The following is a 19,735-nucleotide window of genomic DNA, read 5'->3' as shown; positions in this document are numbered from 1 at the left end:
GAGGGGGCAATACACAACCTTTGTACGTCGGTACATCTAGATGTGAGGTTTTTATGCCCCACCTATGATAGTAGAGGGGCATTATGTTTTCTGGTCTGTACGTCTGTTGGTCCGTCTGTCTGTTCGTTCGTCTGTGCGTCCGTTCATCCAGATTCAGGTTAAAGTTTTTGTCAAGGTAGATTTTGATGAAGTTGAAGTCCAATCAACTTGAAACTTAGTACACATGTTCCTTATGATATGGTCTTTCTAATTTTAATGCCAAATAAGAGTTTTGACCCCAATTTCACGTCCACTGAACATAGAAAATGATAGTGTGAGTGGGGCATCCGTGTACTGGGGACACATTCTTGTTATTCTCTAACTTTAGTTTTTCTCAACCAAATGTTTTGAAACTTGAACACTATGCTTAAAACCACAAAACACAGATCAAGTTTGAACTTTTACTTTTCTAGAGTAATGTCCCTTTACAAATGAAAAATGGCTGAATTTTTTGTTTCCGTTTACTACCAAACCAAATGTAAGGAATCTTATATACAATGCTTATTACAACAAACCACAATTCAAGTGTGAATTTTGATAGCTTCACTTTTACATTCCTAGAGTTATGCCCTATTACAAATGGAAAAATTGTGAATATTTGTTTCTGTGTTCTAACTTAAGTTTGTCTCAAACAAATGTTATGAAGCTTAAATACAATGCTTTTTAACACTAAACAGATCAAGTTCAAATTTGGGTAGCTTCACTTTTATTGTTCTTGAGTTATGTCCCTTTATGAAGTCATATGTAAGCGGGGGCATCATTTGTGTCTTCCATGGACACATTCCCCATTTATTTTTTTTTATAAACAACAGTGTTTGTAAAATATAGAGTAGTTGACTGTCAATAGTTGATTTATTATGGAAACTGTTTTTCAGGTCAAAGGGGAGAGCAAGGAGAACCTGGCAGAAATGTAAGTATCAGACTATAAATAAGGACCTGTTCAAAAGAATCAAATTCTTGCTTACTGCAATGAATAGCATTTTAAATTTTGCTTGTACACTGTATGTAACAATTGGACTGTTATCTAATCATTTGATTTTAAGCTTTATTGTCTTACTAGTTAAATACTGTGTATAAACATACATACTAAGAGAGGGGCGAAAGCTACCAGATGGACATTCAAACTCATATGTGTAAAATAAACAGAAAACGCAACGACTTAAAAAGAAAAAGACCAATAGACAAACAATATTCCACAGAACGCAATATAGAAAACTAAAGACTGAGCAACACGAACCCTACAAAAACGGAGAGCTCACACATTGGCATGTTAAATTCACCAGCAGTCCAACATTAAAAAGAATAGATAGAAGATTAACTGAGGGGGCATCCAAAACTGGTAAGTTAAAGCTAAATTGACAATGTCATGGATAAAAACAAAGGACCAGGAAAAGACGAACAATTCCAAAAAAGGCTCTATAGAAAACCAATGAAGTAACATAATTTCATTTTGGTGTAAGAACAATGCAATTACCCATAGTCCTTTAGATTCTAAAGTGGCGAATTTGTACACCTGAAAGTCATTAGAATCAACAAACTGAACTCAACAATCTATAAGGTACATAATTATGTATATCTACACTTAAAATATAAGCATGTTTCAATTTTATAGGGATTACCTGGATTCCAAGGCCCACCAGGTCCCGCAGGAAAGGCTGGAACGGGAGAAGTCATCAGAGGACCACCAGGACCTCCTGGTCCACCTGGACCCTCAGGTGTTGGTACAAATGGAGGAGGAGGTGGAGGAGGCGTAAGTTTTTAACCGGATTTTTGTGACAAAAATGTCGGTTATTGATTTGGGGATGTACGGCGGGCGGGTGGGCGGGCGGCAATCAAATGTTGTCCGTGCATTAACTCATGAACCGTTCAACCAAAGCTTTTTAAATTTTAATATGTTATTACTGACAACTATACGAAGGTCAAGTTCAATAATGGCGATTTTGACTTTTACCGTTCAGGAGTTATGGTTCTTGAAAGGTGGCAATCAAATGTTGTCCGTGCATTAACTCATTAACCGGTCAACCAAAGCTTTTAAAATTTTAATATGTTATTACTGACAACTATATGGAGGTCAAGTTAAATAATGGCGATTTTGACTTTTACCGTTCAGGAGTTATGGTTCTTGAAAGATTGAAAAATGGAGTTTTCAGTCGTGTCCGTGCATTTACTCATGAACTGTTCTACTAAAGCTTCCCAAATTTTAATATGTTGTTACTGATGACAGAATGGAGGTCAAGTTCAATAATGACGATTTTGACTTTTACCGTTCATGAGTTATGGTTCTTGAAAGATTGAAAAATGGTGTTTCCCGTCGTGTCCATGCATTTTCTCATGAACCATTCCACCAAAGCTTTTGAAATTTTAATATGTTGTTACTGATGACAAAATAGAGGTCAAGTTCCATAATGACGATTTTGACTTTTACTGTTCAGGAGTTATGGTTCTTGAAAGATTGTAAAATGGCGTTTCCATTCACGTTGTTGCATTGACTCATGAACCATTCAATCTAAGCTTTTCAAATATTATTATTTCAAAATGTTGATACTGATGACAAAATGGAGGTCAAATTTGATATTGATGATTTTCACTTTCACCATTCATCAGTAATGGTTCTTGTGATATTGCCAGGACACAAATAAATGTAAATAAATCCGGTTTGCTGTCGTTGTGACAGCCTCTTGTTTAGGGATTTTTTCCCCCCAGAAATATTCTAAATTATTTTAAGAGATATAAGTGAAAGGAGATGCAGTTATACTGTAGATTCATTACAATTTAGGGGGTACCAGTTTTTGTGGATATCAATGGTTAATTAAATCAAAAACACAAATTTAAATGTTAAATGACGTACATGTATTAGTTTTCTATAGGTTTCTCCAAGCAGACTTAGTCAAAAAGAAAGATATCAAAAATAAACAAAAAATTACAACTTGTCCTCAAGCCGCAAAAGATGCAGTACACTTTACATAAAGATAAGGAGATGTGGTGTGGTTGCCAATGAGACAACTCTTCACAACAGACCAAATGACACAGAAGTTAACAACTATATCTCACTGTTTAGCCTTCAACAATGAGCAAAACCCACATGGCATACTCAGTTAAAAAGGCCCTGAAATGACAAATGTAATACATTTTTATAAGTTTTGATTAATGTCGTACATTTCTGTTGTTGCAGATGGCACAAAGTTTTCCTGCAATTTTCATATGTTGCAATCAATGTGTTTCAAATTTATTGCATTTTAATGACATGGATTAAATTGATCTTTAATATAAATAGGGTGCTGTGACCTACAGGAATTACAATGAGTTGATGTCAGTGGCTAGAAACCTTCCAGTCGGAACCATGTGTTATCTGATAGAAGAAGAGACAGTTTATCTACGTGTCAACAAAGGTTTCCGTGTTATAGAGGTAAGGCTGAATATTTCCTGAAAGACTGGGTGGGTCAAAATTTAGCACATGTATGGTTTATGCTGTAATATTGTTGTTTAAAAGTTGATTTGTGTGAGCAAAAATATGTGTGTAAAAATTTAGATATGAAAAAATGTTTGTGTGGAATTTTAGATAAAATGCAAAAATCAGTGTGTGGAATTTTAGATAATATGCAAAAACGTGTGTGTATTTGTACATGTAAGTGTCATGTGTCGAGATGAGTGCAAAGTTTCTATGTATTCAGTCTTTTTGCCCAGCATATTACAAATGATAACAAAATATACATGTAGGCATTTTGTTTGTATATTTATTGAATTATTCTTTAATGAGATGCATTATGTTATATCTAACATAGACATGTCATGATTCACACACAATCTGATCCAGTACAAATTACAGCGAAAATATTTCAATGTGTACTTTGCTCTTAAAGTTGTTATTTTTTTGCAAGTTTAAAATTAATATGAAGAATTCAGGAATATTTCAAACATGAGTCTTCCATTTTTTGAATGCAAAAATTAAAGATAACTAAAATAAATAGCTGAACAGTTTGTAAGAAATGACTTATTATTAAAAACTATTCCAGAATATAAGTTAGTTTGCTATATCTTAGATTCAGATGCATTTTAGAAACCTTTGGATAGCTCTCTCTTCAGAGTAAAAATCAAGAAACAATGTATTACTGGATCAGATTTTTCTCACTTTCTTGTATTTAAAATATAAACATTTGATATATAGGTCTCTTTGTAGATATATAATATATTTCTTGAATTTAACAAAGCACAATTGTTGTCTAACATATTAAAAGAAATATTTGATAGTTTTTTTTTTTTTTTAAATTCAAGTGAGATAGACAAATTCAATTCTATAAAATTACAGCGGTAGCTTTTAATAAGTGGTGTACAGTATGCCTATGCTAACATTAATAAATTGTAAGAAAATAGCAACTTCGTGTCATAATTGGAATAGAAGCCTGCAGAAAATTCTATCTTGTTTTTAGACAGTTTGTGTAAGACATGTTTATTCTAGGCAATTTTCTAGAAGACAATTTAGTTTAGGCAACTTTTCTAGAAGTCATATTAAACTTTAGATTGTGTTGACAATTTGAGTAGTTGATAAGCACTGCCTTGCATATTAATAAACTTTACAAACACATATAGATGCAATAATCAACAATAATGGTTAGTTTTGTAGGTACAGGGGTGGATTGGTTTGGGGGGGGGGGGGGGTGGCAGGGGACTACGAATATTTTTTTAGCAAAATGTTATAATAGAGAACATTTATGGGTTAACAAGAGGAAAAAAATATATTGTAGATGTTTCGATGTGTGACCAGTCAATGATCGATCCAGTTTTCAAATTCAATATATTAAAAAACGTTTTTATTGATAAACTTCATTTTTTCGTGACTTTGAAATTGTAGACAAAATTTATAAAGGTGAGTGACCACACAGACGGTGTTAGACTACAAGAGTTTTGCATTTGCTTGTGTATAAAACAATGGCCACGTTTTAGCTTCTATTTTTTTCATTGTTTGGCTTACTTTTCATTTCCAATCCTTTATTATTATCATTGCTTTAAAGGAGTCATGTCTGAGATGAAAACTACAACTTTGAATTGCCACATGAACAATAGAGGGGGGATTTTTTTTTTTTTTTTTTTTTCAATCCTTTCTTTACTTTTCTAAGTGATTTACTTTTATTTTTTCTATATTTTTCAATCTTTCAGACATGGTTCAATTGATATCCCTAAGCTGAAAAATCTAAGGAACTTCAAAATAAATGTTGATTTTTGCTTCCATTTTGATATTGTTATCATTACCATCAATAAAAGTATCATTTTTTGTGTATTCACATATATATGTTGTATACATGGGAATGTAAGTAATATGTGTAAAATTATATTCCACCTCCTCAAATATGTACATTATACCAAATTTTTAATCATGTTAATTTTTTGTACATTTTAAAGAGTAATAAAGTTATACCAAGTTACTGGTTAAATTATATCATTAATAAAAGTTTTGTTGTTTTCAACAAAGTCTCCAGGTTTAAATTAAATAATACCAATTTAACTAGTTGATTAAATTTTTATTCTGAACTTTCCATAAAAATACAATTACACAATTTAAATCCTATGCTGGTGTACTTGTTTTAGTAGAATCATTGTTTCAATTATTGCGATCTGTATCTTGTTTTTTTTTATTATTTAGAAAACTAAGAAGACGATATTAGTCAATAAACCCTGTTTGATAATGAGCTTTGATTTGCATAACTTGTATGAACTTTTCATTTGAGCATATTTTATCATCAAATCACAAAGGCAATTTAAAAAAAACTATTTGAAAGAAGTTAAGTCAAAACTAAAGAATGACTAATATTTTTAAAAATTGAATTGATTGTTGTTAATATTTATCCGAGAGAGAGTATTTTTGCCAAAAAAATCTTTATATAGGAATAATTCTACTTCTAGATTTTGAACTTATTCAAATAGTGTTTTTTTTCTAAATTCTGCCATTGTGATATTATGATAGTATTGGCTTTGCTTGAATGATATGTTACCTAACCCTGCACATTTTGAAGGCTGATTAATACACGAATGGACATACTAACACTTTTGTCTATTTTTATTGACTATTAGATCATTTCTTATTTTCTTATTCTTTCTTCCATCCTCTAGGAAACTCTTCAAAGGTGTAAATTTTCAAGATCTTGTAGTCGATTCTGAGTATTTCTTTAATTTGGAAATTTTTACATGTAGACAAATCTTTTCTTTAGTTTAAGGTCTACTAAATCAGGTAAAATAATAAAGAAAATGCATAAAATAGTTTTATTGCAAATATCTCTTGTGAAAACTTTTCTTAGTTGTTCTCCCAATTAAAAAAAAATAAGTTGAAATCCTGACAATTTAATTATTTTTGCATGTCCTTTTTTCTTTTTTTTTTCATTCCTACAGGAAATTTACTCTCTTATCTTGAATCAACTCTTTATAGAAAGCAAATAGATCTATATTACATAAAAACACACAAAAAAGTTTATTCAAATAATGTAGTATGATTTTTAGAGATGTGCACACTATTTCAAATAACAAACAAGCTACTGATATTAAAAGCCGAAATTTATAAAATTTTGAAATTACTTATAATTCTTATTTTTTGTCTTCCAGCTTGGTGAAACAGTGCCATTGCCTCCTATAACTACTCCTGCTGTAAGTATTATATAACAAGTTTTCTGATTGGTTGAATTTAGTTAAATATTCACCAATCATAATCAGTGTTAGTTTTGATTCCCATATATATCAAGTTTGAATTGACGAGTTTTGTTAGTTAAATTTTAGTCAAATGAAGTTTTTGCTTGATAGTGTGATTGGAGTAGATACATATTATTATTTTAAGGTTGTACCTAACACTACAGGGAGATAACTCTGTAAAGTCAGCTAAACGTTTTAATTACATTGTGTTGTAAAGAGAATGTTAAGCTTCTCAATGATCAAAATTGGTGTTTGTCAATTTGCTATATAACCAGTGTAATTTTTCTGACAAAACAGTTGGTTCAAAAAAATTTTAATTTTTAATTTTTTGTTAAAGTGTCAAAGTAAATACTTTGACAAAATTTTATGAATATTAAACGAGCCAAATTAATTTTAGTGAAAGTGTTGGGTACCACCTTAATCTTAAAATTTATACAAACCAAATATCAATCAAAAAGCACACACATATGTGCTTGTTGTATGAAGTTCTTTGGATTGCCTTCTTTCACTTGAGAAAATTTTGTTTTCTTTGTATAAAAGTTAAGTTTTCAATGTTTTTAACTGGAAACTGTAAAATGAACTTCCTTCTGAAATGTGAAAAAAAGTTCAGATTTTCCAACATATTGGAAAAAAAGTTTTAATTTGTGATTAAATAAACTTTTCAATAAATATGGTCAAACTCAATGTTCAAACAGAATTTGTCCAAAATTTTACCTTTTGGAAAATCTGAAAAAGGAAGGAACGAATCAGTGATGCTGTATACCGTATAGAGGGGTTATTTTCGCAGGTGTAAAATTTCACGATCTTCATTGAATAAGGTTTTCGAAATATTTTGGCGGATTCAAAGCTTTTATCAACACCTCTGCATGTGCACTTTTAAATTGGCGGAATTTGTTTTGGCGATTATGTTCTATCCGTGAAAATAAATGAAAATTTACACCCTGCGAAAATTACATGCTATACAGTAGTAGACTTAAAAGCATAGAAAAGTTAATGTGTTTTATTTGATTTTTAGGCTGGTGTGAGACCCTTGGTAACTTTTACTTGCTTTTATAAAAGATCACATTTTTATAAATTCTGCTGAATTCACTAATGCAACATCTTTGATAGAAAAGCTGCCAAATCTAAAAAGGGGAGACAACTTTAGTTTTATTTTGCTGTTGGCAACATCCTCAGTCATATTTGTTTGTGGAAAAGGAAATATCTGTTTACTCATGGAGATAATTTAATTATAATTTATTTTTTTAAGTTAATTGTGGAGAAATTTTATTTTTATTATTTACAAATGAAATTTTAATATAATTTTTAAAATTAGAAAAGAAATGAAATACTTTTAACAATTTTTAATATTAAATCAGACTAAAATATTAAAGAAAAAAAAAAATTCATTCGACTTTCAGAGGAGTAAAAAGGGACGATAAGTTGAAAGAAGTGATTCTTATATCTTAAAACAGATACAGTTTTGGAACTGAGAAAACTTTTGTAATGTTTGATTTTTATCTTCATTATTATCTAGGTTTTACATGGCAGCTTTTCTGTATTGCTTAGTTTTACTGGTTTGGAGCTTAAAATGCCCAGCTTTATCATTAAAATTCACTCACAGAGTATGATTTTTTTTTAAATAAAAATTCTCACTTGCTTGAGAATAATTTTAATAGCTAGTTTAAATATGTAACTGAAAAAGGTTTTTTTAATCATTCAACCATTCATTGTATCATAAATTTTGCTTTGCAGCTTTTATACTGTATTCAGCCACATTTTATTCTCTTGAATTTGTACTTCAAAATGCTTGAAATATTTGCTACTGGAGGTTAGGCAAATAAATCATGAAATTATTGTTTTTTCTCTATTGTTCATTAAGCGGAAAACTTACACCATTTTGTGTTTTTGTGGCTGCTTGCCCACCTTTATAGGTTCTTTCGTTGGTTGAGTCAACCTCAATGCTTAAGAATAAGTATTTGTTATTTTCCACCAAGCATAGACTGGACGACTCTTATTCATAATACATGTACTTCATCAGGTATGGTCCCCTTAAAAATCTTGCTCTTGACAATTTGCATTTGACTCTGATCTTAAGGTGGTACCTAACACTACAGGGAGACAACTCTGTAAAATCAGCAGAACGTTTTAATGACATTGTGTTGTTAAGGGAATATTAAACTTCTCAATGATCAAAATAAGTTTTTGTCAAACTACTATATAACCAGTGTAATTTTTCTGATTAAATGGTTGGTTCAATTTTTTTGAAATTTTTATACATTTGTCAAAATTTTATGAAAATTAAACGATCCAAATTAATTTTCGTGAAGGTTGTGGGTACCACCTTAATGGACTAGGTTTGCAAGTTTTCCTGTTGGATGATTCATGGTTCTCTTTAGTGACTGGTTTCTTCCACCAATTCAATATGTCTGCCATGATAAACACAGAGTTTTGAAAGTTATTCACACACTTAACAAAAATCGAAGGCACTGTATTTTATTGCTGTTCTTCATCTCAAAATCAAGTGAGGCCTAAACTTGATTTTCAGCAGAATTCTTATTCCTATCACTTAAAAAAAAAGTTTTTGTCCAGAATCTGGATAAAAGATTACCACTTAGATGTTTTAATATCTATCTGTTTGTTGAACAATAATTGAATTGTAATTTAAAAAGGTCAATTAAAAGGATTTCAAGTTGTTTTACCCTCAAACCAGGTTAAACTCACCATTGTGTCTTAAAATGTCCTGTACCAAGTCATTAAAATGTTATCAAATAGTTAGTTTCTATGTATGTTGGTGTTTGTTTTTGTTGCACTTAAGTGTTCCTGTTGTTCAATTGTTTCTAAATCGATTCATGACTTTTGAACCCAGGTATACATCTGTTGCCTGTATTTATTACAAAAGGGATTTTTAAATGATTTGTAAAATCACACCCTTAGGGACGACATCAAAAGTTCAATGAAGGACAAAAAACTTAATTCACATAGTTTTTTCACTGATTCACTGACCCACCCCCCCCCCCCCCCCCCCCCCCCCTCTTAACTTAATTTTGGAAAAATTGATTGACCAATAGGAATATATGTAAAATCGATTTTAGATTAACAAAACTTGCAGCAATGTTGACCCCCCCCCTAACCAACTATTTGATTTAAGTTTTTAATCCTACATCGATCTTTTGATATCGTCCCTTACAAACTGTCAGTAAAGTTTATATATTCTGAAGTATCTTTGTCTTCATGACTTTTTCTGGTCTCAAGATATCAATGATGACCTGTTAAAACAGTCTTTCTTTTCTCTTGTTTTAAGACCTTACTGACTTTTCTTTGCATCATTTCCTAAAAAGGGCAAGAAATGTAGAGTTCTAGAATACTGTCTTGATTCTTGTAGTTAATCTTTCTTTTTATTAGGCCTTGACATTGTTCAAATTTTGATAAATTTAATATATAAATATTGTGAACTTTGTGATCTGTAATATTTATTGTTTGAGATGTTTTGTTTATTGATAAAGTCATAGTTTCATTAGTTGATAAAACATTCTTTAAGGTTTATTACTTCAAGCATAACATTCAATATTTCAGACAATTGGGACTGGTTCAAGCTTATTTGAAAAACAAATAAATAATTGGCAACTGTTGATGTGTAACATGTTTGTGACAAACTGAAACAAAAATCGATAATAATCTTTCAATGGTGTATTTAAATACATTGTAATTATACTTTCAATTGTGTTTTTAAATGCATTGTAATGAGATATAATATTTGTGTATTACAGCCAACAGAAGAAGCATCTAATATCATAGTTCTGCCAGAAGGTGAAATGCAAAGTGACCAGCCAAGAGTAAGTACATATCTTTGTCTTGGTGGGTTGCTTTCTCATAAACCTAAACATGTGCAGAAGCTGAACCGGTGAGGTCCCTCATGGGGGTGTCCATGTAGTCACATAATCACACATTTTGCCAATATAATCAAATAACCGTTATTTTAATTTTAAACAAGATCATCAAAAAATAAAAGATGCAGTTCTAGATTATCATATAATCCTGAAATATGTAGTCTTTAAAAACGACCAAGTAATCATATAAAAAAAAAAAACCATGAGGAGCTGCGCATGCATGCTCATTGGAGTTTTTAAAAAAGTCAGTCAACCCTCTTCATTTGATATTGATCATTTTGATAACCAAAAAAACATCCCAAATTTATTTTTCACCAACCAAACATAAAAATACATATTGAATAAGTAAATAAATCTAGGACTGACATTCATTCCTTCAAGAACAAATTTCATTTATGTTGTGTTAAAAAAGAAAAAAAAGCGGGGCTCAAGAAAATGAAGAAAGAATACATCCATGTTCTAAGCACAAAGCAATATATGAAGTGAGTGAAGGATAAAAAAAAATAAAAAAATCACCCTATAAAAAAAGAAATTTTGAAAAAAGAAAAAAGAAAACAGGCTGAAGAAGGAATACATGTTATATATATTGAACAAAGTATATTACAATAGTGAGTGCAAGGTGAATAAAAATTAAGGAAAATTCACCCTATGAAAAAAAAAGAGTAATTATATATTATTTTTTTCAGTTATATATTTTTGCCCTGAACGCACCTTTATCTGGAAGGATGGGTGGAATCCGGGGTGCAGATGCCAAATGTTACAAACAGGCCAAGAATGCAGGAAAGAAGGGAACTTATCGTGCTTTCTTATCTACAAAAACACAAGACTTGACATCTATTGTTTACTACGATATTGACAAGTCTGTACCGATCGTCAATATGAAGGTAAGTTTATGGCAATGTGGGTTTTATACGACCTTGAATGGCCATAAAGCCCTCACAAGGTCAGAAAGACTAAGGGAATTTAATGATTAGACAGTGAAACAGCTTGTATACAATACACCATTTTTCTTCATTTGCGTCCATTTTTGACAATTTTACAGGATTTCTGTAAAAGTCATTTCAATTTCAATATTTGATTGAGCCCCTGAAAGAGAGCTAATAGATTTTGTGTGGTCATAGAGGATAAATAAAGTTTTATTATTATATATGTATTTATGCAATTAAAAGTCAAAATTAATGAAAATAGACTATTGAAGGCATTTGATATATTCTGTATTTACAGGGGAGGTGGTTGGTTTTCAAGGTAGGTTTTGACTTATTGATGGGGCTTACTGATTTTATATTTAATTTCCCAGTATGTCTCTTACATTGAAACAACTAAATGTGATGTAAAAATGACCAAAATCTTATTATAAGTGGTAAATTAAACACGTTTTTGCTATAATTTCAGGATCAAATATTATTTAACTCCTGGAAACAACTTTTGAATGGACATGGTGGATATTTCAACACACAGAGACATATTTACTCCTTTGATGGAGAAGATATCATGACAAGTCCTAGATGGTAAGATATTGTGAAAGTACAGGGGGCTTCATAAAAGTTTAATGTAGGCACAAACTTCATCCTTATACATATTTAGACACTTTGTGGTAAATTAAACACGATTTAACCTGGACAGTCTGGATACAAACAAATGGCATGTTTAACAAATTACAAAATAAAAAATAATTTTTTCATGTCATGCTCTTATTGTCAATTAAATTTTGTTAGGCCTTATTTTTATAGATAGCCTTACATCACATGTATGCAAGAATTTATATGTTGACAAACAAAATGCCTGCTCATTTTAAAATGAATGTAGAACATGTTATGAAAGAGTAATGTTTATTCTCAGAGCTTATTTCCATTTAAGGGGACCAATTAGACATGTATGAAAGGCATTCATTTTGATTTGGATGATGTATAACTATTCTAAGGATTCAAGTTTCACTATAAACAAATAACACCTATATGTAGACTTACTTTGAAAAAGATTTAATAAAAAGTTCCCAGCAAGGAACACTAAAATAACTTTCTTTCAGTCTCTGATGTCATTCAAAATACAACTGACATAGCAAGTTTTAAATTTGAAGTAATGCACATACACTCCATGTTTTATTAGATATAGAACATCCTTTGTTGATGATGTAAGTGCAATAAGTTGTCATTTAACAAGTTTTTCAATTAAAGAATTTCCCTTATTTTACAGGCCACAGAAAATAGTATGGCATGGATCCACTTCTAATGGCGACAAAGTAGATGACATGACCTGTAACCACTGGCACACAAGTAGTCCAAGGTCAATGGGATACGCTAGTTCATTGTTGGACGGCAAACTGGTCGATATGAAGGAATACAGCTGTTCAAATAGATTTATTGTTTTATGTGTAGAAAATACTAGCCGACCAATGAAGTAAAAGTTGCCATAGAGACAAGAATAGTTTGAAAGTTGTGACCTTTGGAGAGGTTATTAAATAGGACATCTGTGATATTGGTGCCAGTTAAGAGTTTTTGTTTTGTATTTTTTAATTAAATCCAATGTAAAGAAAAAGGTGATCCCTCTGCATAATTATAAGGGACCATTTTAGACAGATTGTTTTTTATAACCTGAACTATTGAATTGGCAATTATTCCTGTTATGGAACTTTTTATTTAAAGAAAATTAATTTTTTTTTTTCATTTTTGTTATTTGAATATTTGGAATTTTGGCTATTTTTCTGATGTTTAAAGCAGATATTAATTGATTTCACAAAATCAGAGATTCATTATTTTAAATATGATGAGAATGATTAAAAAACATAAAAGGATTAGATATATTCACTATATGAAATTGTTATAGATTATGTACTGTTTGGATATTTTTAGAGAAGAATTATAAAATTTTGCAAAAATGAATTTATTGTTCTTGCATATTTTTTGTAAAATTTAATAAATTTAATTGATTGATTCATATATTGTTTCTTACCACCAATTTAAAAGATATATTAACAGTGTTGCTTTAATTAATATATAGTGCTAATTCAATGTATAAAGTTCAACCTTCACATAAAATGTGAATTTTTTCATCTTGTGTATGGGTTTGTTAGGGCTCATTTAAAAAAAAATTATTAAAAAAAAAATACAGCACATCCTGATTTTACAACAAAAAAGAGAGTTTATTTTTGAAACCATTCAAAATTATAAAAAAAAATGTGGGATTATTATTTGACACAATATTTCCTCCCAGTGGAATGAAATATCCATTTGATTTAATTATGAGGGATGCAAAACATTTTTCACTATTTTCATGGGTACAAGCAAATGTTTGGGGATGTTAGGAGCCCTTTAACAAACTCATAGCTAATCATTATTTAGCTTTTTGAATTACCACATAACAGTATTCTTTTGTTTATTATAGTCATAAATGATTTGAAAAATCAACTGTAGATTTTTGTTTTAAACAGGTCTGGACTCATCTAATTGAAGCATTGAAAATGTATTCTCTAATCAGTTTAATGTGCAGATTTATTCTTCTGTGTATAAGCCTCCTGTAAGTAGGAGCACACTCATATAGAGTCAGCCAACTAAAAGTGAAATATCTGTGTAGTGCTACATCATTCAAATGATAAGATTTCCCCACTACTATATCACAAATAATCTTGTTTCTGCTATATTCGAAATACAACCAGACCTGTTTAATGATGTGTATGTGTCTGCAAGAAATCATGTGCTTTGTGTTTATTCATGTATGCAAATGTGCCTTAATGTTTATTCATATATGCAAATTACTTGAGTAAAACAAAATTGATATTTTTATTACTATTATTATGTAGATTTATATATATTAGTATACACAAGTATAAAATGTACAATATTTTCATGGATACTTTTACAAATATGCAAATAATCAAATTCTTCTTTGTTGTAATAGCCTTTAAATAAGAGATTATGTTAAGGTTTAGAGGCTTTCCACTTATTAAAAGATGGAAGCATCTGTTAAAAAAAATGTTAGAAAATATGAAACTTTTGTTATTTGTTAAAGTTTTTTTTAAAGACAAATGCACCTTCTGAAGTATTTGAAAAAGATTGTATTAAAATTTAAATTATTTTTTCACATAAGGGTACAGAATATTTCAAAGTGAAACTTATTGGTCATTTGTGGAAAAAACAATGTATTTAACAAGCCATTGGAAAAAAGGGGGGTGTAAATGTTTAAATAAAACCCTCCAATTCAGATCTTTGTGTAAGTTTCACTTTGACTATACTGTAGTACAATAAATTTTATGCATGAATGAGATTATGCCTGCTGCTTGTTATGTTTGTTTGTAAATATTTGAGGTAAGAATTTCCTGGTCCATAATATACAGGAACAAATGAAATTCTTTTGTGTTTTAATTGTTACTCTTTCAAGATTTTCAGTCTAACCAAAGTTATGGTTAGATGTTTTTTAAAATCAAAAGGAAAAAAAATGATTGAATATATTTGAAATGTGTTAGAATAGGTATTTTTTTTATAATTACAACAGATTTTAACCCAAAATTTTGCTATATAAAAGAATTATTTTAGAAAACAATAAACATTTGGTCCATGTTTTGCTAACAGTTGTATCATTTTTTTTAAGCCTGAATTAAGGATTATTTGCATTGCTTAAAGAAACTGAAAAAATTTAATGATAAACTTATTTTTAATTATTAATAGACATATTATTGATAAGTATTTATAAGACTACACTTAATTTCTTTTCCAAACATGTGGTTTGGTTTCCATGTGGTCTGTTTTACCAATTTTCTCTTTGTTGTTTTCTAGTCTTTATGTAAATTTGTCTAAATTAATATAAAGTTTTCTATTTATTGGGGTTTTGGGTTGCGAGTGAGTTATTAAACTTTGATAAAGAAGCAAGAATAATTTTTTCATGATATTAGTTCAATTCTTTTTTAGCCAGATTTTGCTACTTTTGAATGCACCTTTATACTTATTTCAGAAATTTAGTATGTACTTCTTTTTATTTAAAAAATTTAAAAAAAAAATTACACACAGTTATATTTTACCTTGAATTTGAAATTAACATAATAAAATAACAAAGTGATGTGTATGAGCATAATTTTAAATGCTTTTTAAGGTAGGAACTAGAGGTGTTTTTAACATAAGTTTATTTAATGATTTTTAGGGTAAAAATCTGAACAAAATGCAAATCTGCAGTATTCAATAAGATCAAATCATAAAAAATATAATGCAGTATATATAAATTGATATATATCAAGTAGGATATTTTTCCGATATTTTTTATCACCAATTCCATTCAAATTTTCATTTTATCTAGCTGTATAATAATGCTATTTTATTCATAAAATGTAATCATCATTTTATTCATTTTTGATAAGAATATTCATTTTCTTGTTGTATTGCATATTAGGATGTGCTACTCTTGTTTCATTTTGAATCTCATAAGAATTGACGGTGAAAATCATTTTTATAGTTGACATTTTTCTGGTAGTTGATATAACTGCCTACATACTTGATTATTCTTTTGTTTCAAGTTTGGCTTTTATGATGTTGCAAAACAAAAACCAGGAATTTTTTAATTCGCTGATAAGAGTTTTATAAAATTTACACTGTACAGCTGAATGTTCAATGGAGTCAACACTCAAGAGAGAAACTCACAAATCCCCATTGTTAAACTTATGTTGGAAAACAGCTGCCTGTTAAAGTGACATTTATCTTCAAAATTCAACTCATTGTTTTATATTGTTAATTTTTGAATTGGCAAAATTTTTAACTTTGAGATAATTGAAATAAGTACAAATTAAAAAAAAGCACTAAAAAACTACAATATTTCACCATGATTTTTAGGACTTCACTATAAATACTCTAATTCAGTTGTATGGTGCAAAATTTTAAATGAATCATTTTTGCCAAGGATAATTTCAAACATTTGAATTCAACCTAACTTTACCTCTCTAATAACTGTTCATAGTTTTCAATTTATACTAATACATAAATGGTTTTCACTGTTTTATTAATTAATTTTTCTACAAATTATTGAAATCCATTTTTATCTGATTTGCTCTTGCTTCTTTTCCTTAAAATCTTTTAGACAAGATCTGAAAATTTTAGAATTTGCTTATATACATATTTTTAAACTTCTTATATTATTGAATTTGTTTTTCTTGTTTTCAGTACAATTATTTTTTTAGAAAATTCTGTACAAGCTTTTTTATTTTTAACTCCATATTATATTGTTATGCCAAATCTTTTAAGTATTTATACCAAATCTTATAAGTCTTTGTACCAAATATTTTTTAAATAATAAAATAATACTTTTAAAATTAAAATCAATATTTTAAGTCTGTATACCAAAATCTTTCACGAAGAATTTAGTATTTTGTAGTATTTTTGTATTTTTATAGAATGCGGCATAAATCAAAACATGTCTGTTTACAAATTGAGAAATGAAGCAGGTTTTGAATGGGAAAAGTTTAGTGTGATAGTAAATAAATTTTGGTATTCCAAGCTGATTAAGTGACTTTCTGAATGTCTACAATTTCAAGTTCTGCAAAATACGATACTCCATGTGACAAAATACAAATGAAGGTCATGAAAAAGTTGTATAATTCATGTGTTAACACTTGAATTTAGTCAATATGTTATCAGATAAGGAACTTTCAATGGAATTTTTAAGCACTTAATAACACTTAAAAAAGTCGGATGTCACATGTTATTTCCACTGCATTTATTCATGTGTGCAGTGTGGTCTACATTTTGAGAGATCTAGTGATATTCTTGCATGATTAGTACTTGCAAAAGAATTAAGCATTTTCCAACATTCTTCACATTCCTGGTTATAAATTAAATAGTAATTAGGATATTTCTAATAGTGAATTAATAATATCATAAAAGATCAAGAAAATAATATTATTAAGCACCTGAAATATTACCCAGAATGCATTAGATTCTGAAATGGTGAAATCTAAACTTTATAACCATGGCAGTGTTATGCTGTATGAATACTTTTATTCCACAGATTCTTTATTTAAATACTTTTGTTAATATTATCATGTTCACATTAAATGTAATTGTGCTGTAATATTTTAGAATTTCAGAACATGTACGGTAATTAATACCACTTTAATTACCTTAATTTTTGCAGTATGATTTTTTTCTGCTATTCTGTAACCATCCATTGTAACTGAGCTAAATAAATTTTATTAGTAAAAGCTGTTTGATTAGTGTCATCTTCCAAAAAGATTACTTTCATTTTACTGTAAAAGGTAGAGGATTGTAATCCTTCTGTATGATTACATTTATCATACTGTAATCATTACGTAATCTGCTGAATAAAAATGTAATAATCATCGCTGTATATGTGGATGTTGATAACATTCTAAGAGCTTCTTATTGTTTGCAATAAACCAAAGTGTTAAACAAGCTTTAGTTTATTCTTTAAGCATGTTGCCTAACTGGACATTGTAGGGGAGGATCACTACAAGCAACTATTGTTTTATGAACGTCTTTAATTGGTTTCAGTTCTCTTACTTTAGTTTGCCTCAACTAAATGTTATGAAACTTTTACACAATGTTCATTACCACAAAACACAGAATAAGCCTGAGTTTTGGTTGCGTTACTTGTACCGTTCTTAACCTATGTCCCTTTATAACGTTATAAAGGTAAAACTGGTCCGAAAAAAACATGATTTATTATTTTTAGGTTGCTGAAAGGAGGTTGGAAGCGCTTCAATAACTGTTATCCGGTTCTCGTTTATAAAAAGTTGAATTATTCCAAATATGGCAGATTCTCTATTCCAGGTAGTAATTTGCCATAGCCATTTTGCACAACTTTTAATTCCATAGCATCGTCAGCACAAACAGTCCGGTTGTATGACTTTACATGAATTTCTTTTGTGTAGGTACTACATATCATTCTCATGAATTTATGACCTGATATATCTAGGAAAGCACTACATGGTTGACAAGTGTACTGTTATAACTGAAATAATGATATTTAATTAATAATGCAATGTCTTGGCCTTCTGTCATTCTTATTGGTTCAATAACTGGCTGATCTATTGGTGCTCTTATTGATAGTCACTATTATGTTTCGATCATTGTACTGAATTTGGTTCTGTGTGATCATTATGCTAAACCATAAATAATAACCTTGTGAAATGCTTCTACTTTCACCGAGACTACTATTTTTGTCTTAGATCATCCTGCAAATCGATTAACTAGTCCTATGATTGGAGAGCCGTAGGAACCATTCGTCACACCTCGATAGAGGGTAGCGGAATTTTCCAATTAAGGAGGAATATGACAAACCGGTATTATTGTAAGATGAAACTATAACGTGGGTTGTTTATATAATTGGTTTTCCCTTTTGAATGGTTTCACATTAATAAGTAATTTTTCAGGGTCATTTATAGCTCGCTGTCCGGTATGAACCAAAGCTTCGTGTTGAAGGCCGTACCTTGACCTATAATGGTTTACTTTTATATATTCTTATTTGGATGGAGAGTTGTCTCATTGACACTCATACCACATCTTCCTATGTCTTCTCATAATTTGCTATAAAAAATCACTAAATTTTAAAATTCTGCGGGGCAGATGATATTTCAATATCCAAGAAAAAGCAGTTGACAGTAAGAAAACTGAAATCTTTTGTAAAAGATTCTTATTTCGAATTGATTGTTTGCACAAACAGCAAGATAATAAATGAAAACAGGACCACATCAATTGCATGGGTCTAAAAACCAAAGAGCTCATATTGTCTAATGAATTGTCATTGCACAACTGATTTTTTTTTTTTTGGTATATAAAATTTATAAAAAAAAATGAGTTATTTACTTATAACGTGTGTCTTCTATATTTGTAAAATATGCATAGTACGAGTGCGTTTCATTCCGGATGTTCAGATATACTTCTATTGGATGTTTAACGACATTGAATACCAATGAGGCATCGTATGGGCTTTCAGAAAATATTCAATAGTGACTGTTTATCACATACCAACCATCTACCAATCATTCAATTTTAAATCCGTTAACGTTCTATGAAATATGTGTATGCTACTTACTATTTGATCAGGCAGACTGGAAATTTGATAAATCTGATTAATACAGTATATCATGTATTTCAATAATTGCTCGCCAAGGAAAGGACAGTTATTTTACTTAGTGCTGATACAGTCCATCTAAG

At 29.7% G+C, this 19,735-nt stretch overlaps 1 protein-coding gene across 14 annotated transcripts in view; it reads left to right on the top strand.

Moving 5' to 3' along the window:
• Positions 1-17,971, top strand: part of LOC139503756 (collagen alpha-1(I) chain-like) — a 137,030-nt gene extending 119,059 nt beyond the window's left edge. For 5 of the 14 annotated variants that reach the window (XM_071293619.1, XM_071293622.1, XM_071293610.1 and 2 more), the window contains 10 exons: positions 915-949; positions 1,652-1,789; positions 3,314-3,445; positions 4,889-4,903; positions 6,631-6,672; positions 7,730-7,747; positions 10,464-10,529; positions 11,270-11,467; positions 11,976-12,091; positions 12,777-17,971. In XM_071293619.1, the coding sequence (XP_071149720.1) occupies positions 915-949; positions 1,652-1,789; positions 3,314-3,445; positions 4,889-4,903; positions 6,631-6,672; positions 7,730-7,747; positions 10,464-10,529; positions 11,270-11,467; positions 11,976-12,091; positions 12,777-12,984 (968 nt within the window). In that variant the 3' untranslated portion in view covers positions 12,985-17,971. The remainder of the gene's footprint in view (positions 1-914; positions 950-1,651; positions 1,790-3,313; positions 3,446-4,888; positions 4,904-6,630; positions 6,673-7,729; positions 7,748-10,463; positions 10,530-11,269; positions 11,468-11,975; positions 12,092-12,776) is intronic. The other 9 variants (XM_071293621.1, XM_071293625.1, XM_071293618.1 and 6 more) reach the window with 3 other exon arrangements.
• Positions 17,972-19,735: the final 1,764 nt, after the last annotated feature.

The sequence above is a fragment of the Mytilus edulis genome, chromosome 14 (genome assembly GCF_963676685.1).
Source record: "Mytilus edulis chromosome 14, xbMytEdul2.2, whole genome shotgun sequence".
Lineage (NCBI taxonomy): Eukaryota > Metazoa > Mollusca > Bivalvia > Mytilida > Mytilidae > Mytilus > Mytilus edulis.
The sequence above is the reverse complement of the archived record's forward strand: the minus strand, read 5'-3'. Positions and strand labels throughout refer to the sequence as shown.